We start from the raw sequence: 24,104 nt of genomic DNA on the forward strand, positions 1-24,104 counted from the left end.
TTTGGTGGATTCACCATGCTAAATAGCCCCTTCGTGTCCAAAGATGTGCAGATTAGTTGGGGTTTCTGATTTTTAAAAAACGGGTTAAAGGGATATGGGAAACGATGAGGGAGGCGGATTTGAGACCAGGAAGAGGTCAGCCATCATCTGATTGAACGGCGGAGTAGGCTTGAAGGGCTGAATTGCCTACTTCTGCTCCTCATTCCTATAGGGCAGGGTGTGAGCCTATAGAGGGTGCTTTTTTTGAGGGTTGGTACAGACTTGATGGGCTGAAAGGCCTCCTTCTGCACTGTAGAAATTTTATGGAGTCAATCTTGTTGGGAAGACTTGATAATCTGACACCTGTGCCATGCATGCTATTAACATTGCAGGGTGCTATTGATGATTTTATTTTATTCATTCGTGGGATCTGTGTGACTGGCTTGGCTAGCATTTATTGCCCATCACTAATTGCCCTTAAACCGAGTCCATTTGGGCCAGTTCAGTGGGCATTTCTTTAAAAAGGATGTTTATTGAGATTTTACAGTTTATACAATAATGCAATAAAAGTACAAAATAATACAGCACCCAAAGCAAGGGAGGGGAAAAAACAGAAAGGGCTTAACCCACAAGAGGACAGTGTGGAACAGGAGAATGACATCACAAATGGCTTAATACCACCATTAGAGAAAAGTAGATACCCACATCGCCAAACCAGAGACTGAGGAAGAAACAAGATAAGATCATGAAAACGTGCCAGCACGACAAAATAGCACATACTCTCTCATGCCGCCCAGCTCCACAATCATCATGGAATGTCAGGATAAAGTTCTCAAACCATGATCAGGTGCACAACAAAATCCCCCCCCCCCCCCCCCCCCAACTCCAGCAGCACAGACACCACCAATGATCAAACACAGCCTTCTCTTTCCGGATTCCAGACCACCTGCACCCATGTACGAATGGATTTGTCATACTCACCCTTGCAAAAACAAAAGAAAATACATGGAAACCCCAGATCTACCAGGAGCTACATTCATACTACATAATATAACAAAATCCCAAACCCAGACCGAAGGCAGAATGACAGTTATAACAAAAGGAGAAGGAGAGGTCCAGCAGTAGTTTTTTAAAAATAAATTTAGAGTACCCATTTTTTTTTTCAAATTAAGGGCAATTTAGCATGGCCAACCCACCTGTACATCTTTGGGTTGTGGGGGTGAAACCCACGAAGACATAGGGAGAATGTGAAAATTCCACATAGACAGTGTCCTGGGGCTGGGATTGAACCCGGGTCCTGAGCGCGGTGCTAACAACATGTTCAGTCTATGGTCAAGCTCGCAGGGCCTCCCAAGGTAGAAAAGAAGGAAGAGAAAAACAAAGAAAACAGACCTACAGGCTATCCCACCAAATAACAACGCCTACCAGCGAATTGGTCACCAATCAACAAAAGTGCGACCCCACCCCCCAGAGGAACCACAGGATATCGACCAAGGTATAGAACTTGACCCATCCCCAGGCCTCTGCGCACCAGAGGGACAAGGAAATAAAACTCAGCCTTGAAGGGAGATCTTTCCCACACCCTCAGAAAAGGACATTCCGAGCCCTAGGTACACCAGGATAAGAGCCACATTAATGGGCCTGGCCTAGCCTAACACCAACCAACACATAAACAGGCCTCCAGCACACCCCTAAAAAAAAAGCTGCACCTCCGTCGAGCTTGTACCTTTTCGATCCCATCCAGAGCAATGCGCCATAAGGAGGATGGTTTTGGGGGGCGGAGTGCGCTCCCCCATGAGACAAAGAGGAATCAATAATTAGGTGCCCTGGGAGACACAAACACAGAAACTATGCCCCAAACGACTGAGCCAGATCAGGATAAAACCAACACAATGATCACCTGAATGAAGAGAAGAAAGGAGAAGAGAAGGGAACCCTCAAGGAGGGGACACCCAGCCTAGCTCAAAGTGACCAACATCATAGTAACGGTATTCAGAGCAACCTCCCTCCTCATCAACCCAACCACCATAATAGCCCAGGGGAGGAACATGAAGATAGACCCAAACAAAGGGAAGGAAAAAAATCAATCTCAAGAAAGAGACAGAAGGAACCCAGGATACAAACTCAGCTCAGGATACAAACTCTGCCCAGACCAAAGGCCAAAGACATGGATTCTTATTTCAAAGAATATACAAATCCAAAAGAAAAATCTCAAAATGATTAGCTCTAACTGGGGGCAGACTATCCTCAATCTCAGTGATGTCTGACCTAACCCCACCAACCATATCAACCCACTCCCAACAGTCATGTATTTGCGAGAATTCCTTAAGCCTTTAACCCTGATTTTAATATCTTCCTTTGATATCGTGTTGATCCAGATGAAACCATCTGATCTTCAAATAGTGTTGAGAGTTTACTTAAGGTCCTAAGAAGGTAGTTGAACAGGATGGCATGGTGGGGGCTTTCTAAGTGAGTTTGATAAGCATTGCGAATTTTGGCTCCAATTTGCCATTTGCTTTTGGATCCCAAAGGCACATACTTTTCTGACAACTGAAATCTGCCATATGGGACATTGTCATAAGTCTTGCAAAAAATCCATGTAGCCTACATCAAACATGCTACCTCCATCGCATCTCAAAAAATTCTATCTAGTTAGTCAAGCATGACCTTCCCTTAACTTATCCACGCTGACTGTCATTGATTAATTTGTGCTTTTTTAAATGACAATTTATTTGCTCACTACCAAGTTTAGACTGACTAGTCTGTATTAATTTGGTTTATCCTTTCCTCTTTTTTTAAAAAACAATGTATAATGTCAGCAGTCCTCTGGTCTTCTCACACCATGCCAGTAGCCAAAGAGCATTGGAAAATGATGGTCAGAACTTTTGCTATTTCCTCTCTTGCTTGTCTTAGCAACCTGGGATACATTTCACCCAGGCCTGACATTTATTTACTTTCAAAGATGCTAAAAGCCTTATCAGTTCCTCCTTTTTTTAAATCCAATTCTCTGTTGTTTCTGGAAACCCTGTAGCCGAGAACATTGAGCTGCCATTCCTACTCTTCTTTAAGCTATGTTTCAATAATAGCTGTGAGATGAAGGAGCTGCTGCCCTCCTTTCGGGTGCCATGAGAGGAGGCCCCAGAAACTACAGGCAGGTTGTCCACCATTGTGAGATAAGCTTTGACCTCCCTTCTCTTCAATAAAGGATGGACATTCACCTGAGAGACTGAGTGCCTCATCCTTCTCTCACAGTGACCTCCTGAGGTCAATGTCTGTATGAGGGCTTCTAGGTCCAAGTGCAACCCCATGAACCCCTCATTCTGTTCCTGGAGGTCCCTCTCCATAAGCATCACCATTCTCTCATTGGATGAAGCTGTACACTGAGAGCCAAGGTTCAGTGCAGTGCTTATGCTCCGCCATGACAGAGACCATGGCATGCAGATCATCAGGCATCTCTGCCAGATCTCCTTGCACATTCTGCTGGTCATCCAGAAATTCCTGCCTGATTGATGACTCCAGAGGCTTATCCTTAGCTTTGGACTCAACACGGTCCTGGTCTCCAGTAATCCTCCGACTGCCAGTGCCCTGAGCACTCCCTTTCTCCATCATCTGCTCAAGTGAGTGTGATCTGCTCTCACCACTGTGCACTACCAACTGAGCCAATGCGTTATTGCATTCTAATGTGCTAGTATTTGCGCTGGTGTTTGAGGGGATGTGCCACGGGTGCATCTTCCATGGTTGACTTCTCAGATGTCAGTGGACGCTCGCTAGACTCCTGGCTAGCTCTGATGAATCTGAGGGAGGAAAACAATCAGACAGAACTATTAGTCATACGGCAGAGTTAGTTTCCATGACATGTGGCCCTGTGCGATTGGTGTCAATGGTAATACATGGTTCAGTATTTGGTACATCGCTGAAGTCCTTCTGAGGGATGAGAAGCCCATACATTCTTTTCCTTCTCAGCTTGTCACACTTCAGTCCACTGGGCTCTTACCTTCCTCAGAGACGCCAGCCACTCCACGACCTGATCATCTCTCTCTCGGCTCGCACTTGAACTCCAGGGCTCCCACCTCATGGCCAGGTTGGGCACCCCACCACAGTGGCAGATCTCTTTGTCGCTATGGCTGTGTTTCTCCTTCGGGTAAGCGCAGAGTTCCATTGAGTACTCGATCCACCACCTCCGGCACCATATCATGCTGTACACCACCCCAGATCATCCCTATGAGGCTTGTGAATGTTCCCAACCCTTTGCACACCTGACCCATTGATGGACTCAGGTCTTCAGATCTCTTCAGCCTTGAGACACACAGTCAAAGATATGTTCTGATGCTCCCTGATTCCCACACACTTGATTGCAACTACATACAGGCACCCTTCCTCAGTCTGCCATACTGTACAATGTCCACTCAGAACTCATCCTTGCCAAGTGCAGAAAGTCATTGAACCTGTTCTGGCACCGGTTCCACTAGCACCGGACCAGGTCATGCCTGTTGACCTCAGCTGCTGCCTCTGCCCAAGCCTTCTTTGTGAGTTGGGTGGCCTCCTCTTTCCATCCCTCAGCATGAGGATGTCACTCCTAGATGTCACCACCTCCACAGGGCCGTGCAGACACTCATTGGAGAAACGGGGGGGGGGGGGCTTGCTGCCCATTTGAACTACCCTCCCACCTGATGTGCTGTGCTGCCACCGCCATTATCTCCCTCTGGCTCCTCTGTTGTCTTTGTGGCCTTTGACCTTCACATTGGGCCGCCATTAGACACAGTGACCGCTGCACACCGGCCCCCGCCAGCCATGCTGAACCAATACAGATACAATTCATGCTGGCTGTCACTTAAGTGGCTAGCCAGCATAATATCGCAATCAGCAATTGATCTTGGGTGGGACTGGAAAACTCAGCCGCTTCCAATCGCGCATGCATGTCGCGCATAAAATTCAGGCCATTGAATGTAAAGGCAAGGAAGTTATGCGAAACATGTATGGAGCACTGTTTTGGCCTCAACTGGAGTATTGTGTCCAGTTCTGGGTGCCACACTTTAGGAAGGATGGTAAGGCATTTGAGAGAGTACAGAAAAGATTCATGGGAATGGTCCCATGGATTTGAAACTTCAGTTATGTAGATACATTGGAAAATTTGGGACTGTTTTCCTTGAAGGAGAGGTGATTAATAGAGATATTTAAAATGATGACAGGTATAGACAGAGTGGCTATGGAAAAAGTGTTCCCATTGGTGAGAACAAGAGAGTAGAGATTTAAGATAATAGGCAAAAGAATCAGGACGAAAAACATTTACGTGGCGGGCGGCTGTGATCTGGAATGCACTGCATGAGAGAGTGGTGGAGGCAGGTTCAATCGAGATATTTCAGAGGGAATTGGATTGTTATCTCAAAAGGAAGATTATGCAAGGCTGTGGGAGAAGGCTGAGAATGTCACTACATAAATTGCTTCTATGGAGAGCCAGCGCAGACATTTTTAAAAACATTAAAGGTTTAGAATTTTACCAGATATTACAAAAAATTTAAATTTTTACAAATTCACATATACAACATACAAGAAAAAATATTAAAAAGAAATACAAATTTCACACACCCTTACCCCCCACTTCCCAACCCCCCTCCCCACCAGCAGCTGACGGTGATTAGTTCCTTAAAATATGTAATAAAAGGCCTTAAACTCCAGTAGAATTTCTCGACCGATGCCCTCACCTTGTATTTGACCTTCTTCAGGTACGGAAACTCCATTAGGTCCCATAACCACATTGAGGCTCTGGGCGGGCTTGGGGACCGCCAGCCCAGCAGAACATGCATCCAGGAAATAAATGAGGTGAAGGCAAGAACATCCCCCCTTCCATCCCTGCCTGCAACCCCAGTGCAAGTCCGACACACCAAATATGGCAACTCGAGGACAGATCTCCATTTGACCTTCAGAATCATTGACATGGTGCTAAAGAAGGAGACACAAAAGCTCACAAGTTTGGGACAACACCAGAACATTTGTGTATGATTGGCCAAGCCTCTGGAACACTGATAACACCTATCAAACATCTTCAGGAAAAAAACACTCATCTTCACCTTGGTCAGGTGTGCCCCAAACACTACCTTGAGTTGGATCAAGCCCAGCCTCGCACATGAGGACGTGGCGTCACCCTGTGAAGGGCCTCACTCCACACCTCGCCATCCACTCTGAGCCAAATCACCCCCTCTCAACTGTTAAATAATGGGTTAAGAGGCATTCCAATTAGTTGTCTCATTTATGTTAAGCATCCAATAATTGACACTGATATGTAAAGGGGCTTCAGGTGGCCCTTGTGTCAGGTGATGTGATGTTAAAAGTTTTGTGTAAAGTCTGTTGAAGAAATTAAAGGTGTTTTATGGAAAAGCAGCAGAACCTTTGACTCTTAATACTACAGCAGCTAAACGTCTAACATCACTTTGCTTTTACCCTATCCACCGGGCTCACTTCCTCTCACACGATACGCCCATAAATGCCAGATGTGCTACCCTCCTCCGACCCCGCAAACGATCGGATCCTTTCTGGAAGAGATGTCTGCGGAGCTCAGGAATGTCAGGAGGCCTTCTGTTAAAATTCAAAATCTGGAGATATCTAAACCATTTGCCTGCACAAGCCCGTATTTCACCATCAATTCCTCCAGACTGGCAAATCTCCTAACCACTCCAGTCCTTTCCTTCCCCATTCCCCAAACAAGGCGGTGAGCTTCGTCGGCTCGAACAGATGGTTGGCACAAATAGGAGCCAACTTCGAAAGAGACTCAAGCTTAAAATGTTGGTGTGAACTGTCGACATAGCCTCAAAGTGGATACGACCACGGGACTTGCAGATTATTTTGTCGCCGAAAACGGGAGCGAAGCTATCACCAGTGCGTCCAGTCGAGACCCCTTACATGACCCTGCCTCAACCTGCACCCAAGCGGCTTCCGGGTCGCTGCATCAACCCAGCACCTTCTCCAAATTGGCTGCCCAATAATAAAAAAGTAAATTCGGCAGCGCCAGGCCCCCAGATTGCCTGACTCTTTGTAAAACTGCCCTACGGATTCTCTCAGTCTTACCCTCCCATATAAAAGCTATCAACTTACTAACCTTCCCAAAAACGATTTAGGGAAGAAGACAGGAAGACATTGAAAAGAAAAACAGAAACCGTGGAAGAATATTCATTTTGACAGACTGGACCCTGCCCACCAAGAACAGGGAAGGTTGTCCCAACTTCGTAGATCAGACTTGATCTTACACACCAGACTGGCAAAGTTCAGTTTATGGAGCTGGGCGCAGTCCCGGGCCACTGGGACACCCAGATAGCTGAAGCTTGAATTGGCAAGGCTTAAAGGAAGCAACCCTGGTTTGGCACCCCTCCCCCTGGGGTTCACCGGAAAATACTCATTCTTTCCCAGATTCAACTTGTATCCTGTGTACAAGCTAAATATTTACCCATACGACTAACTTACCTGCACAGTACCAATCACATACCTACCACCCATGCTGCCTTGACCTTATCCGCAAAGAAACTAGTCCACTTGTTTATTAAAATTGCCACCCCCCCGGGCCCTGCTGTCAAAACCCTATTGAAATAGCTGGCTCACCCACCCCCTCTGGAGTCTGGTCTGGTCCCTCGCCGGCAAGTGCGTCTCCTGCAAGAGCACCACATCTTCTTCAGCTGAGAGAAAACTCCCAATCTCTTCACTGGACACCAACCCCCCCCCCCCCCCCCGCCCCCAGCCCCGCACGTTCCATGTGACCAACCTGATCAGAGGTCTTTCATCCTCCCTCACCATGGAGTCAGCCATTTACACCACAAAGGATTATCCCGTACCCACACCAAATACCTCGGCCCAGCCCCACCCAAAAGATAAAACAAAGAAAAAGCCCGAGTCACTCTCAATCCCCAATCCCCTCCCTTCTCCACCCCCTTCCCACACATGAACCTGCTGCTCACCTCCCAGAGAACAATGCTCCCTCTTAACCAACCCATCCCCCACCAAACAAACAAACAAGAGTCAGCGCAGACCTGACGAGATGAATGGCCTTGTTCTGTGAAAGAATAACGAACAATACAGCACAGGAACAGGGTCTTCAGTCCTCCATGCCTGTACCGGTCATGCTACCAACCTTGGCAGAACCCTTAGCACTTCCTTGTGCCATATCCCTCTATACCCATCCTAACCATGATGCTGTAACAATTCTATGATAGTATGATTCTGTGAACTTCCAGTGGCGGCCATGGAATGAGTAGTCTCACATTTGGTGGCTCCCGCACCTGGTGGCCAAGCTATTGGCCAAGATCTTGGCCTCGAGAATAGGGGATTGTGTGCCAGGGGTAAAAAGGGAGGACCAGACGTGGTTTGTGAAGGGGGGGGGCAATTTGCAGTGAACATTAGAAGGCTGATGAATGTGATTATGAAGCGCTCCGAGGGAAGGGAGGTGGTGGTGGTGGTCACCATGGATGCGGAGAAGGCCTTTGATCGGGTGGAGTGGGAGTATTTGTGGGAAGTCCTGGGGCGGTTTGGGCTTGGGTAAGTTTTGTGCACTGGGTCCGGTTGCTGTACCAGACACCGGTGGAGAGTGTGCGGACGAACCGAGTGAGCTTGGATTATTGTAGGCTGCACCGGGGGACAAAGCAGGGTCGTCCAATCTCCCCACTGCTTTTTGCCTTGGTTACAGAGCAATTGACGATGGCTTTGAGAGCATCGAAGGACTGGCAGGGCATTGTACGGTGGAGGGGAGGGGGGGGGGGGGGGAGGATGTGGAGCGTAGGGTCTCGCTATACGACCTGCTTTTGTATATTTCTGACCCGCTGGGGGGGGGATTGGAGGGACTGTAGGGAACTTAGGGGAATTTGGCCGATTTTTGGGGTACAAATTGAATATGGGCAAGAGTGACATCTTTGTCAAGCAAGGGGACAAGAGAGGAGATTGGGGGAGATGCCGTTTAAGTTGATGGGAGGAAGCTTTCGGTATTTGGGTATCCAGGTGGCGCGGGAGTGGTAACAGCTACACAAGCTGAATTTGGCTCAGTTGGTGGAGCAAATGAAGGGGGACTTCAGAAGGTGGGATCTGCTCCCATTGTCACTGGCGGGGAGGGTGCAGACAGTGAAGATGATGGTTCTCCCAAAGTTTTTGTTTGTATTTCAGTGCCTGCCTATTTTTACCCCAAGGCTTTCTTTAAGAATGTGAATGTGGTGATCTCTGGGTTTGTGTGGGCAGGTAAAACCCCATGGCAAGGAAAGTGCTGTTGGAGCAGAGTCGCGGGGAGGTGGCTGACCCTACCGAATTTCAGAAACTACTACTGGATGGCGAACATAGCAATGGTTAGGCAGTGGGTAGTGGAGGAGGGGTTGCTGTGGGAGTGGGTGGAGGCGGCCTCATGTAGGGCACATGTTTAGGGGCATTGATAACATCACCTCTGCCGTTCTCGCCAGCTCGGTACTCCACAAGCCTGGTGGTAGAGGCTGCTGTGAGGGTGTGGGGACAGTGGTGGAAGCACATGAGAGTGGAGGGGGCGTCGGTATGGACACCTATCTGTCGCAACCACCAGTTTGCACTGGAGGGGCTGGATGGGGAGGTTCGGAGATGGCAGCAAGCTGGGATCGAACGGTTTGGGGACCTGTTTATCGATCGCAGCTTTCCGTGCTTGGAGGATTTGGAGGAGAGGTTTGAGCTGCTCGGTGGGAATGAGTTCTGCTATCTGCAGGTGAGGGACTTTGTGCACCACACGTCCCAAGGGATACAGGACAAGGTAGTGTCGAAAATGGGAGTGGGGGAGGGGAAGGTCTCGAAAATTTATAAAGGGCTCATGGAATGGTGTGGAAAGGTATGGGCGGTGTGCGGGAGGGCCCGCAAATCATGTCCACATATTTTGGGCATGTCCGAGGCTTAGGGGATTTTGGCAGGGATTTGCCGATGCCATATCAAAACTATTGTATGTACGGGTGGTTCCGAGTCCAGAGGTGGCGATTTTTGGTGTGTCGGAAGACCGGGAGTCCAGGGAACGACAGAGGCTGATGTTTTGGCCTTTGCCACCCTGGTAGACTGGAGACGGATCTTATTGGGGTGGATGGACTTGGAACCCCCGAAATTGGGGGTTAGGGTCAGTGACATGGCCAGGTTTCTCAGGCTTGAGAAGATCGGGTTTGCCCTGAGGGGATCGATGCTAGGGTTCGCCCAGAGATGTCAGCCCTTTATTGACATCTTTGGGGAAAATTAAGCTGTCAGCAGAAAAAAGATTGGGGGGTGGGGTAAAGGGAAAGAAGGAAGCATGGAGGACTGGTTGAGGAGGGAAATAGTTGGTGGGAAAGGGGGATTGGGAAATTGTGTTTGTAAGCCATGTTGGCTGGAGTTGGTTGTTGGTTGGTTGGTTGTTATTTGCTTTGTGTTTTTTCCTCTTGAAAATTGTTAAAATTATATATGCCTTACCAAAATATTTATAAAAAAAAGATAGTATGATTCTGTAAATTAATCAACTTTGCTCATTTAGTTTTTTAAACAAATTACCTGATCTAGTTTAAGTTATAGGTAGTTTAAATTAAATATTTACTTGTAAACTTACCCCCACCATATACTGTGACGCCTCTTTGCAATTTTTTTTTCACCAACTGTGCATCTTCTACCTCTGTTGCTCTGTCATGCATTGCTCTAAATCTTTGAGACTGCTCCCACATGGCATTAAAGGAAGGATAATCCATTGTTAGTGATGCTGTAGCTGTGTTCATAAAGGTAGGAATAGCCCAAGGGCACTTACTTCCTTTCTTTCACAATACTCGCCTCCAAGCCAATTGCAGCTCACAGCTGAGCTGGTATAATGGGAACTGATAATCTAGGGAGCCTCCTCCTTGGCTCAATATTCAAATTCATGCGTCTTGTGAGGGTAGACTGAAGACCCTCCCTTCAAACTAAATGATTCTGAAATTAGTAGGAACCCAACACAATTAGGATCCTTCTGCTTTCTGATTCTGATGGATCCCCACTAGAGTTGAGTGGGATCTGATGGAATCATGGAGGAAATTAAAGATCATTGTATTCATTTTGTTAAACTAGAATATTAACAATAAAATATATTCAGGCTTTGATATTATGTGTGGATTATGTATTGATTGTCCTTAGACATGTATGTGGATCTATCTTTGGTCATAACTGTAACCTTCTCATAGAATTTCGCCGGGTGATCTCAATGAAAAAAAATCAATGCTGCAGACAATTAAGGAAGAAAATCTCAAAGAAAATTATGAGAATCTCTCTCAACCTCAACAAAACGAGCCAAGTGGAGAAAGTGAACAAACTGAGAAAATGAAGGAAAGAGAGAAATGTAGAGAAACAACAGGTATGATGATTGAAATTACCCTTCATAATTTTAGTTATTGGAATTAGGAAAATACAAGGCAGTGTGATTCATATTCACATTGTTTTTTTGTTTGCTTTATGTTAGCTACTGTGTCTGCGTGTATGTATTGAGAAGAGAAATTCAAAGACAGTTGCCTCCAAAATAGCTCTTATTTGTTCTGTTGGAGATGACCTTGTATTGTATAAAAATATTGCTAAAACACTTTGATTCACTTAACTCACACCTGGACAATTTGTGTACAGCTAATGTCTTGTACTATCGCTCAATTTTATAAAGGTATTATGCCATTATCAGAGACTATGATATTCAGAATTAGAGTGGATTTGGGACCTGGAAGCAATGGGTTGGCAACATAAATTCTCACAGTACTGGTGTGGAGTTTCAGGTTGTGGATGCAAGAGTTTATGCAAAGCGTGAGATCGAGGATAAAATACAGAGAAATTGAAGTAGTTTTAAGGATGGGCACATTCTTTTATTGGAGCAAAATCTTAAAGCACTGGAACAAATTAATTTTATTTTTATCTTTTTAAACACACATCCCCTTTGTCAGTTCTGCAAATTTATTTGAAATAACTGAAACAATTCCCTGAGATTATGTGTGACGACAATATTTCCGATTCTTCTGTGTATTTGCAGTTCTCTTTTCCTTAATCTGAAAGGTCCTTTTTTCAAGAAATCTGTGATTCCATGCTCTCAATCGCAAAGGTTCATTGAGGAATTATGGCACAGAAGGAGGCCATTTGGTCCATTGAGTGCATGTCAGCTCACTGTAGAGCAATCCAGCCAGTCTAATGTCCCCGCTGTAACCCCATAGCCATACAAGTTTATTTTCCTCAGTGCCAATGCAATTGCCTTTTGAAATTATTGATCATCTCCACTTTAACCACATTCCATGCAATGAGTTCCTGTTCATTACAAAGTACTGTGTCAGAACGTTCTTCCTCACATCCACCCTTTATCTCTTGCACAAAATCTTAAATCTGTGATGAATAATTCTTGTATGTTTAGCTAATAGGATGGCCGTTCTTTGCCTATCTTATCTAAGATACAAGCTACATAATTTTATTCATCTCTTTCAGATGTCTCTTCTGCAGTAGAATCTGGCACATAAAAGGTTAACATGGGGCCAAGTACAGTATCATCCACACAGTCATATAAGAGAACACATGACTGGCACCTAGGGGCCCGTGTATTGTTGGATAGAGCTATGTGTAGAAGCAACAATGGAGAGAGCTCCTAACTTGGATTTTTACTGTATTTAATAATCTTTATCTTTATTAGTATCACAAGTAGGCTTACATTAACACTGCAATGAAGTTACTGTGAAAATATGTGTATAGTTTCAGTAGTTGATAAGTACTTACTGTTGAACTACTTAAGATCATGAACTTTGAACTACGAACAACACCTTACAACATGATGGCAGAATATTGAACAACTCAAAACCTCTCAGAGAATGCAGAAGAAAATTAGAATCCTGGAAAATTGAAGGAAAAATCAAAGAAGCATTCTTACCTGAAGAAAAGTTAAAGAAGTGAAAGTATAGAAGAAATTAGACAAAGAAAAACTCAAAAGCAAGGCTTTGAAGCTGAAGACAGAAATTAAATTCCTCACCAAAGCAGAAGACTCCATTCTGTGGAAATACAGCTTCAATACCCAGAGTGTGCAGTCAGCAGGTCTAGCAGCAGTGAGCAAAATAAAAAATTCCTGGACAACACCAGTCCTGGAGAGAGTTAAATACTGCAGTGGTCAGAAATTGTTAAAATCACAGTCTTAGAAACATGATTGTTAAGTCAGTGTGGTGGTATGAATGTGAGCACTGCCATTGGTGCAGAGCATGGGTATCCCATTGGCTCTGGCTGGTCATGTGCCTCTCGTCCGATTGGCTGGGACTAGTCATGTGACTGCTCACCAATTGGTCGAGGGGCAAGTAGACCCCGCCTCTGAGGCGGGGTATAAGTACCCAGAGTTCCCGGCGGTTGGCCTTTCTCTGTAGTCGACCACCGGACTAACAACTAGCTGATTAAAGCCACAGTTTGGATCTTCATCGTGTCTCAAGTCCAATTGATGGTACATCAATTTAATCAGCTAGAATTTTGGAATGGAGCTACGCATCAAGCCTGACTGCCTCCACACCAGCCTGCATGCTTCAAATGCGTCTGCAATCTTTAAACACTGGCAGGCGTGTTTTAATAGGTACCTGACGACTGCAGCCGGAAAGCCCACCAAGGAGCAGAAACTCCACATCCTCCACTCATGCGTGTGCACGGCGGTATACTCAATGATTGAGGACGAAAGTGATTATAGATTGAATTTATAGAATTTACAGTGCAGAAGGAGGCCATTCAGCCCATCGAGTCTGCACCGGCTCTTGGAAAGAGCACCCTACCCAAGGTTAACACCTCCACCCTATCCCCATAACCCAGTAACCCCACCCAACACTAATGGCAATTTTGGACACTAAGGGCAATTTATCATTGCCAATCCACCTAACCTGCACATCTTTGGACTGTGGGAGGAAACCGGAGCACCCGGAGGAAACCCACGCACACACGGGGAGGATGTGCAGACTCCGCACAGACAGTGGCCCAAGCCGGAATTGAACCTGGGACCCTGGAGCTGTGAAGCCATTGTGCTATCCACAATGCTACCGTGCGGCCATGGAGATTCTCAAAGGACACTTTCTCCGGCCGGTCAACGAAGTATACGCACAGCATCTCCTGACGACTAGACAACAGTTCCCTGGTGAGTCTATCGATGAGTTTTACCAGGCCCTTACAGCTCTAGGGAGAACGTGCCCATGTCTCCAAGTTTCGGCGACTGAGCACATGGAACTTTTAATTAGAGACGCTTACGTTGCTGGCATGCAGTCCCCTTCAATACGCCAACGATTGCTAGAGAAGAACGCCCTCAGCCTAGCTGAGGCACAGACCCTTGCAACCTCCCTGGAGGTTGCTGACCTGAACGCCCGCGCGGCAACCCCCTGGACTTCATGGCACCGGCCACCCCCATCCTCCGTGGACCCCGACCCCCTCAAGCCTGCGCTGCGGGTCACTCCGATAAACTAGCGGGGCCCCGTTGCTATTTTTGTGGCCTCTCCAAGCACCCCTGCCCGCGCTGCCCGGCCCGCTCCACTCTGTGTAAGAGCTGCGGGAAGAAGGGCCACTACGCGGTGATCTACCAGACCAAGTTGGTCGCTGCTGTTCCGTGCAGCGACCGTGGATCGTGCCCCCGGGCACCCCTAGGGCCCAGCGCCGCGCACCAACCGCTCCGGCCCGCCTCCCGGCCCCTGCAACGGCCCCATGGTCCTCCCGACCCTCGCTCCCAGCTGCCCCGACCAGCCCGCAGACGCCGCTGACACTGCCCCCAGCCGCCACGAGGTTCCCACGCCACCATCGTGGGCCCCGGACGCCATGTGCGGGCCATGGGCGCCGCCATCTTGGGGCCCCGGCTCCACGTGCGGGTCCTGGGCGCAGCCATCTTGGGACCCCGACTCCACATACGGGTCCTGGGCGCCGCCATCTTGGGCAAACACGGAAGGCCCTGCCAGTGATTACTCTGCCACCGAGGAGGATCTGGAACTCTCACCACGACTTGCTTCCATCACACTCAACCAGTCGCGACCACGCACGATCGCCAAGACTACGACGACGATCCAGCTCAACGGACACAAAACAAGATACCTGCTGGACTCCGGGAGCACGGAAAGTTCATCCACCCCGACACGGTAAGACGCTGCGCACTCCTCATCCATCCAGTTAAGCATAAGATTGAATTGGCCTCGGGTTCGCACTCCGTGCAAATCACCAGGTGCTGCATAGCGGACCTCACGGTCCAGGGGAGGGTTTTCAAAAACTTCAAACTCCTCATCCTCCCCCGTCTATGCGCACCGGCACTCTTGGGCCTGGATTTCCAGTGCAACCTGCAGAGCTTGACCTTTCAATTTGGCGGCCCTATTCCCCCTCTTACTGTTTGCAGCCTCGCGTCCCTCAAAGTGGACCCCCCTTCCTTGTTTGCTAATCTCACCCCAGATTGTAAACCTGTCGCCACTAGGAGCAGACGATACAGTGCCCAGGACCGGACCTTCATCAGGTCCGAGGTCCAGAGGCTCCTTAAGGAAGAAGTTATCGAGGCCAGCAACAGTCCCTGGCGAGCCCAAGTGCTGGTAGTTCGGACTGGGGTGAAAAACCAGATGGTCATCGATTACAGTCAGACCATCAACAGGTTTACGCAGCTGGACGCGTATCCTCTCCCCCGTATTTCCGACCTGGTTAACAGGATCACGAAATACAAAGTCTTTTCCACGGTGGACCTTAAGTCCGCCTACCACCAGCTCCTCATCTGCATGAGTGACCGAAAGTACACCGCGTTTGAGGCAGATGGGTGCCTCTACCACTTCCTCAGGGTTCCATTCGGTGTCACAGATGGAGTCTCGGTCTTCCAACAGGAGATGGACCGAATGGTCGACAAGTACGGTTTATGGGCCACCTTCCTGTATCTCGATAACGTCACCATCTGCGGCCATGACCAGCAGGACCACGACATCAACCTCCAAAAATTCCTCCGAACTGCAAAACTCCTTAATTTAACTTACAATAAGGATAAGGGTGCAAGGGTACGTGATGTCTTGGATCGTGTTTTCCGGGTCCTTAAGGGGGAGGAGGAGCAGCCCCAAGTCGTAGTCCACATTGGCACTAACGACATAGGTAGGAAAGGGGACAAGGATGTCAGGCAGGCTTTTAGGGAGCTAGGATGGAAGCTCAGAGCGAGAACAAACAGAGTTGTTATCTCTGGGTTGTTGCCCGTGCCACGTGATAGTGAGACGAGGAATAGGGGGAGAGAGCAATTAAACACATGGCTACAGGGATGGTGCAGGCGGGAGGGATTCAGATTTCTGGATAACTGGGGCTCTTTCTGGGGAAGGTGGGACCTCTATAGACAGGATGGTCTACATCTGAACCTGAGGTGCACCAATATCCTGGGGGGGAGATTTGTTAGTGCATTTGGGGGGGGTTAAACTAATTCAGCAGGGGCATGGGAACCTGGATTGTAGTTTTGGGGTACGGGAGATTGAGAGTATAGAGGTCAGGAGCACAGATTTGACTTCGCAGGAGGGTGCCAGTGTTCAGGTAGGTGGTTTGAAGTGTGTCTACTTCAATGCCAGGAGTATACGAAATAAGGTAGGGGAACTGGCAGCATGGGTTGGTACCTGGGACTTCGATGTTGTGGCCATTTCAGAGACATGGATAGAGCAGGGACAGGAATGGTTGTTGCAGGTTCCGGGGTTTAGGTGTTTTAGTAAGCTCAGAGAAGGGGGCAAAAGAGGGGGAGGTGTGGCGCTGCTAGTCAAGGACAGTATTACGGTGGCGGAAAGGATGCTAGACGGGGACTCTTCTTCCGAGGTAGTATTGGCTGAGGTTAGAAACAGGAAAGGAGAGGTCATCCTGTTGGGAGTTTTCTATAGGCCACCTAATAGTTAGAACATAGAACATAGACCATAGAACAGTACAGCACAGAACAGGCACTTCAGCCCTCGATGTTGTGCCGAGCAGATCACCCTACTCAAACCCACGTATCCACCCTATACCCGTATAGTATAGTTTGAGTACATTAGATGGGTCGTTCTTTGTACAATGTGTGCAGGAGGGTTTCCTGACACAATATGTTGACAGGCCAACAAGAGGCGAGGCCACATTGGATTTGGTTTTGGGTAATGAACCAGGCCAGGTGTTAGATCTGGAGTTCGGTGAGCACTTTGGAGACAGTGACCACAATTCTGTGACCTTTAAGTTAGTGATGGAAAGGGATAAGTATACCCCGCAGGGCAAGAGTTATAGCTGGGGGAAGGGCAATTATGATGCCATTAGACATGACTTAGGATGTGTAGGTTGGAGAAGTAGGCTGCAAGGGTTGGGCACACTGGATATGTGGAGCTTGTTCAAGGAACAGCTATTGCGTGTTCTTGATAAGTACGTACCAGTCAGGCAGGGAGGAAGGGGTAGAGCGAGCTGAACCGTGGTTTACCAAAGAAGTGGAATCTCTTGTTAAGAGGAAGAAGGAGGCCTATGTGAAGATGAGGTGTGAAGTTTCAGTTGGGGTGCTTGATAGTTACAAGGAAGCGAGGAAGGATCTAAAGAGAGCTAAGACGAGCAAGGAGGGGACATGAGAAGTCTTTGGCAGGTAGGATCAAGGAAAACCCAAAAGCTTTCTATAGGTATGTCAGGAATAAAAGAATGACTAGGGCAAGAGTAGGGCCAGTCAAGGACAGTGGTGGGAAGTTGTGTGTGGAGGCTGAGGAGATAAGCGAGATACTAAATGAATACTTTTCGTCAGTATTCACTCAGGAAAAAGATAATGTTGTGGAGGAGAATGCTGAGACCCAGGCTATTAGAATAGATGGCATTGAGGTGCGTAGGGAAGAAGTGTTGGCAATTCTGGACAAGGTGAAAATAGATAAGTCCCTGGGGCCTGATGGGATTTATCCTAGGATTCTCTGGGAAGCCAGGGAAGAGATTGCTGAGCCTTTGGCTTTGATTTTTATGTCATCATTGGCTACAGGAATAGTGCCAGAGGACTGGAGGATAGCAAATGTGGTCCCTTTGTTTAAGAAGGGGAGTAGAGATAACCCCGGTAACTATAGGCCGGTGAGCCTCACGTCTGTTGTGGGTAAAGTCTTGGAGAGGATTATAAGAGATACGATTTATAATCATCTAGATAGGAATAATATGATTAGGGATAGTCAGCATGGTTTTGTGAAGGGTAGGTCATGCCTCACAAACCTTATCGAGTTCTTTGAGAAGGTGACTGAACAGGTAGACGAGGGTAGAGCAGTTGATGTGGTGTATATGGATTTCAGTAAAGCGTTTGATAAGGTTCCCCACGGTCGGCTATTGCAGAAAATACGGAGGCTGGGGATTGAGGGTGATTTAGAGATGTGGATCAGAAATTGGCTAGTTGAAAGAAGACAGAGGGTGGTGGTTGATGGGAAATGTTCAGAATGGAGTTCAGTTACGAGTGGCGTACCACAAGGATCTGTTCTGGGGCCGTTGCTGTTTGTCATTTTTATAAATGACCTAGAGGAGGGCACAGAAGGTTGGGTGAGTAAATTTGCAGACGACACTAAAGTCGGTGGAGTTGTAGACAGTGTGGAAGGATGTTGCAGGTTACAGAGGGACATAGATAAGCTGCAGAGCTGGGCTGAGAGGTGGCAAATGGAGTTTAATGTAGAGAAGTGTGAGGTGATTCACTTTGGAAAGAATAACAGGAATGCGGACTATTTGGCTAATGGTAAAATTCTTGGTAGTGTGGATGAGCAGAGGGATCTCGGTGTCCATGTACATAGATCCCTGAAAGTTGCCACCCAGGTTGATAGGGTTGTGAAGAAGGCCTATGGTGTGTTGGCCTTTATTGGTAGAGGGATTGAGTTCCGGAGCCATGAGGTCATGTTGCAACTGTACAAAACTCTGGTACGGCCGCATTTGGAGTATTGCGTACAGTTCTGGTCGCCTCATTATAGGAAGGACGTGGAAGCTTTGGAACGGGTGCAGAGGAGATTTACCAGGAAGTTGCCTGGTATGGAGGGAAAATCTTATGAGGAAAGGCTGATGGACTTGAGGTTGTTTTCGTTAGAGAGAAGAAGGTTAAGAGGTGACTTAATAGAGGCATACAAAATGATCAGAGGATTAGATAGGGTGGACAGTGAGAGCCTTCTCCCGCGGATGGAGGTGGCTAGCACGAGGGGACATAGCCTTAAATTGAGGGGTAATAGATATAGGACAGAGGTCAGAGGTAGGTTTTTTACGCAAAGAGTGGTGAGGCCGTGGAATGCCCTACCTGCAACAGTAGTGCACTCGCCAACATTGAGGGCATTTAAAAGTTTATTGGATAAGCATATGGATGATAATGGCATAGTGTAGGTTAGATGGCCTTTAGTTTTTGACTTCCCATGTCGGTGCAACATCGTGGGCCGAAGGGCCTGTACTGCGCTGTATCGTTCTATGTTCTATAAGTGCGTGTTTAGCACCGACCGTCTAGCCATCCTTGGCTACGTAGTGCGTAACGGAGTGATAGGCCCCGATCCCGAACGCATGTGCCCCCTGATGGAACTCCCCCTCCCCAACTCCCTCAAATCCCTCAAACGCTGCCTGGGCTTCTTCTCATATTATGCCCAGTGGGTCCCCAACTACGCCGACAAAGCCCGCCCCCTCATCCAGTCCACCTCCTTTCCCCTGTCAATGGAGGCCCGCCAGGCCTTTAGCCGCATCAAACGGATATCGCAAAGGCCACGATGCATACTATCGACGAGTCCCTCCCATTCCAGGTCGAGAGCGACGCGTCTGACGTAGCTCTGGCGGCCACCCTGAACCAAGCGGGCAGACCCGTGGCCTTCTTTTCACGAACCCTCCACGCTTCCGAAATCCGCCATTCCTCGGTGGAAAAGGAGGCACAGGCCATAGTCGAAGCTGTGCGATATTGGAGGCACTATCTGGCCGGCAGGAGGTTTACCCTCCTCACAGACCAACGGTCAGTTGCTTTCATGTTCGACAATGTACAGAGGGGCAAGATCAAGAACGACAAGGTATTGCGGTGGCGGATCGAGTTGTCCACGTACAACTATGATATCTTGTATCGTCCTGGGAAGCTCAACGAGCCTCCCGATGCCCTATCCCGCGGTACCTGCGCCAGCGTGCAGATCGACCGCCTCCGCTCCCTCCACACGGACCTTTGCCATCCAGGGGTTGTGGTGATCACAAGTTAACTAGATGCAATACAACTGAGCAAACACTAGAGGGGGCACGGGAGAGCCATATAAATAGACGGGGACAGGAAGTGAGGACACACTTCATAGAGGGCAGAACTTGGAGCAGGACACACACACACACATGCCAGCTAGGAACACTGAAGGTAACCGTAGGAAACAGCTCTGAAGAGAGAACGAACTCACAATAAAGCATCTTCTCCACATTTGAGACTACGAGCTTTATTAAGACATGAGTAACAACACATGGTACCCAGGAGTGGCTTCAGACGCTTACTACAGGACAACTCAGTGGCAGATACAGAAAGCTCAAAATGGCATGGAAATCTCCTACTGGACATTCGACTTGGGAAGACATCGCTGATGGGAGGATGTGCCTTGGATTCCCACTTCAGCTGGACACGACTGGAAATGTAAAAAGTGTCTTGGAAACGTTTAAACAATGGTTCGATATCGGTATCATAGCATATGATGCAGAAGCAGCCTCAGACGAAATTAAAATAGCAATTCTCATCGAAGGACATGAAGCTACGAAAGTTTATAATGGATTTAAATACTCAAAAGGTGAAGACAGAAACAGCTTACAAACGATACTAAACAAATTTGAAGAGTACTGTAAGGAATTTGAACAGCAAGGCATGCTCAGAGTCCAAACTGCAGAGAGACTGAGTGATGCAAAACTTAAAAAATCACGAAAAGAACAAGAAATCGCGAATGAAAAGTACAGATCAAAAAGAAGAAATAACAAGAATTTCTCACAAAGCCAAAACGCTGAAACCCTGTCCAAATCGGGAAGAGAAGATTACTTACGAATTTTGGAGATCCAGTCCTGGTGGGAAAGAAAAATCCCTGAAATCCGCGAAAAACGCCAAAAAATGGCGTTGGAGCACATTTTGCAGTCTCCGGTAAGCAAAGAACTACAAATGGCGTCTGCGCATGCGCCGGAACCGGAAGCCGCGCATGCGCAGTTTAAAAAAGATCGCGGTGCCGATCGTGATGCGCATGCGCAATCCGCGCATGCGCAGTCAAAAAAAGTCTTGGTCGCGGATCGTCATGCGCATGCGCAAGCCGCGCATGCGCAATGGACACAGAACCGCACAGGGAAGGAAAGCCGATTTGCGCATGCGCAATTCATTCCTACGCATGACGTCATGATGTCTGAGCATCCCGACCACGCCCACTTAAAAGGGAAATGCCCGAAAATTGAAAATAAGACACTTAAAGTGGTAAACACAAATTTTCTTGCCTCAGAACACAGAAAAACGCCTGAACTTAAACCAACAGTTAAAAACAACTTGCACAACACCCTGAAAAAAGCAGTCTGCACCACCCAAAGTGAAGAGAACAAAAAGAATTCCGAAACAACAAAAGATGATTTGTTTTTCGAAGATTACCTCTCAGACATGGCTGAGACAGTCGGATATGCTTATCACAGCATCAGCGACACGGTCGCAAAGTTCAACACGAATCAACTTGTGGTAGAAGAATCCAACCAGGATGATTTGGTTTTCAAAGAATACTACTCAGACACAGCTGAGTCAGTCGGATATGCTTATCACAGCATCAGCGACACGGTCGCAAAGTTCAACACGAATCAACTCGTGGTAGAAGAAGCCAACGAAGATGAAATGGGTATCAAAGAATACTACTCAGACATGGAGGAGTTATTTGGACATGCTGATCACAGCATCAGCGACACCGTTGCAAAGCTCAACACGATTCTACTCATGGTAGATGAATCCAACACCATGATGCCATGGCAGCTCGTCGATACATTGGATGACAGCAATACCCTAGACGAAGACGACGCCACACAGAGAGCACAGGAAGACTCCACAGAGCGAGCGATGACAGGCTTCACAGTGCGAGTAATGAAAGACTCCAATAGGGATGCAAGCAAACACTCCCTGGCGAACACCATGCATGAACAAGACCATGCAGGTAAACCCGCTGTATCTGAGCAACCGCAAGCAGACTATGAAAGTCTACCAAGCTCACAGGAACAAGAAGAAGACAATGCACCTCTACCCACTGCATGCGAAGACAGTGACAAGGTGATCACACTCGACGTACAGGATCACAGTGAGACTGACAGTTCTCAGCTTGTCTGTACCGAAGCACAGAGCGAAAACAGTAACAAGGTGATCGCACTCGACGTACAGGATCACAGCGAGACTGACAGTTCTCAGCTTGTCTGTACAGAAGCACAGAGTCGGGCCACCCAACAGTCCAGAGAGACGATGCCGAAAGAAAACATGCAGATTTTGACTCCAGAAGAGGAGCACCTAGAGTCCAGAGAGACAACGCCGAAAGAAACCATGCAGATTCTGACTCCAGAAGAGGAGCACCTGGAGTCCAGAGAGACCAAGCCAAAAGAAACCATGCAGATTCTGACTCCAGAAGAGGAGCACCTGGAGTCCAGAGAGACCAAGCCAAAAGAAACCATGCAGATTTTGACTCCAGAAGAGGAGCACCTGGAGTCCAGTGAGACAACATCAACGGAAATCATGAAGATTTCAACTCCAGAAGCGGAGCACCAAGAGTCCGGAGACACCACGTCAACTGAAATCATGCAGATTTGGACTCCAGAAGAGGAGTGCCAGAAGTCCACAGACACCACGTCAATTGTAATCATGGAGGTTTTGACTCCAGAAGAGGAGCGCCAAGAATCCAGAGACACCGCGTCAAACGAAATCGAGAAGAATTTGACTCCGGAAGAGGAGCACAAAAAAAGCAAAGATGAGGAATCCAATTCTCCACAAATGATTGATGTCACCTGCACCGATGCAACATCAGATCATTCGCACCACTCTCGAGACGAAATGCTCAATGACTCAAATTATCCACTCGGGACACGAATAGAGTATAACAAGAAAAACAAAAGTCAAAAGAAGCACAGCAGAAACGGGACAAACAACAGCAAGAACAAAAGCAACATGAAGCGCGACAAGACCAACAACAATAGCAAGAAGCACAGCAGAAACGAGAACGACAACAGAAAGAACAAAAGCAACATGAAGCGCGACAAGACAAACAACAAAGTCAGGCACAAAGATAGCGACAACGACAGAAACAGAGACAACAAGAACGGCAACGAAAACAACAAAGTCAGGAACAAAGATAGCGACAACACCAAAGACAGAAACGACAAAAACAGCAACACGAACGGCAACGAAAACAACAAAGTCAGGAACAACGACAGTGCCAACACCAAAGACAGAAACGACAAAAACAGCAACAAGTACGGCAACGAAAACAACAAAAACAGGAACGACAGAAACAACAGCAATGCAACAACGACTTGTACACAATGGTACTACTCGGCACATGAAGGACAATGCCACAGCACACTGCAAAACGATGACAAGACTACAAACATGTCATGGGATGACAACGAATCGCACAAACTCACGTCTGCTCCAGAACGAGCAAGCACACCAGCATCCAAGGCGGATGAGACAATAAATCAACACCACAAGCACAGAAAAAAGTCCATGCCAGTCAACATCAGTGAGGTGACCATGCAAACACCTCGGGATGATGCATTGGGTACTTAAAATAACAAGGAACACCAACAACATTCACAGCGGACTTGCAATATCAATATCACCACGTCATCAACAACAAAAAAAAAAAGAAAAAAAAGCTCTGAACAAATTCATCAAGTTTGGACTCATAAATGTTTTAATTAAGATTGGACATATAACTACATTGGCTTTGTACAATATGCAATAGCACCATCACCTGTATAGATACGCATATCATAAGTAACTGTTTTCTATAATTTTCTTTAACGATGTACAGCAAATATGTAAAGAGAAAAAGGGGGATGTGGTGATCGTAGATTTACTAGATACAAAACAACTGAGCAAACACCAGAGGGAGAGCTATAAATACACCGGGACAGGATGTACAATTTTCTTTAACGATGTACAGAAAATATGTAAAGAGAAAAAGGGGGATGTGGTGATCACAAGTTAACTAGATGCAATACAACTGAGCAAACACTAGAGGGGGCACGGG

At 47.4% G+C, this 24,104-nt stretch overlaps 1 protein-coding gene across 4 annotated transcripts in view; it reads left to right on the forward strand.

Moving 5' to 3' along the window:
* Positions 1 to 24,104, forward strand: part of LOC119977907 (coiled-coil domain-containing protein 81-like) — a 233,297-nt gene that overhangs the window by 89,846 nt on the left and 119,347 nt on the right. For all 4 annotated transcript variants that reach the window (XM_038819217.1, XM_038819218.1, XM_038819215.1 and 1 more), the window contains one exon: positions 11,133 to 11,302. In XM_038819217.1, coding sequence (XP_038675145.1) covers positions 11,133 to 11,302 — 170 coding nt within the window. The remainder of the gene's footprint in view (positions 1 to 11,132; positions 11,303 to 24,104) is intronic.

Source organism: Scyliorhinus canicula, chromosome 14 (genome assembly GCF_902713615.1).
Source record: "Scyliorhinus canicula chromosome 14, sScyCan1.1, whole genome shotgun sequence".
Lineage (NCBI taxonomy): Eukaryota > Metazoa > Chordata > Chondrichthyes > Carcharhiniformes > Scyliorhinidae > Scyliorhinus > Scyliorhinus canicula.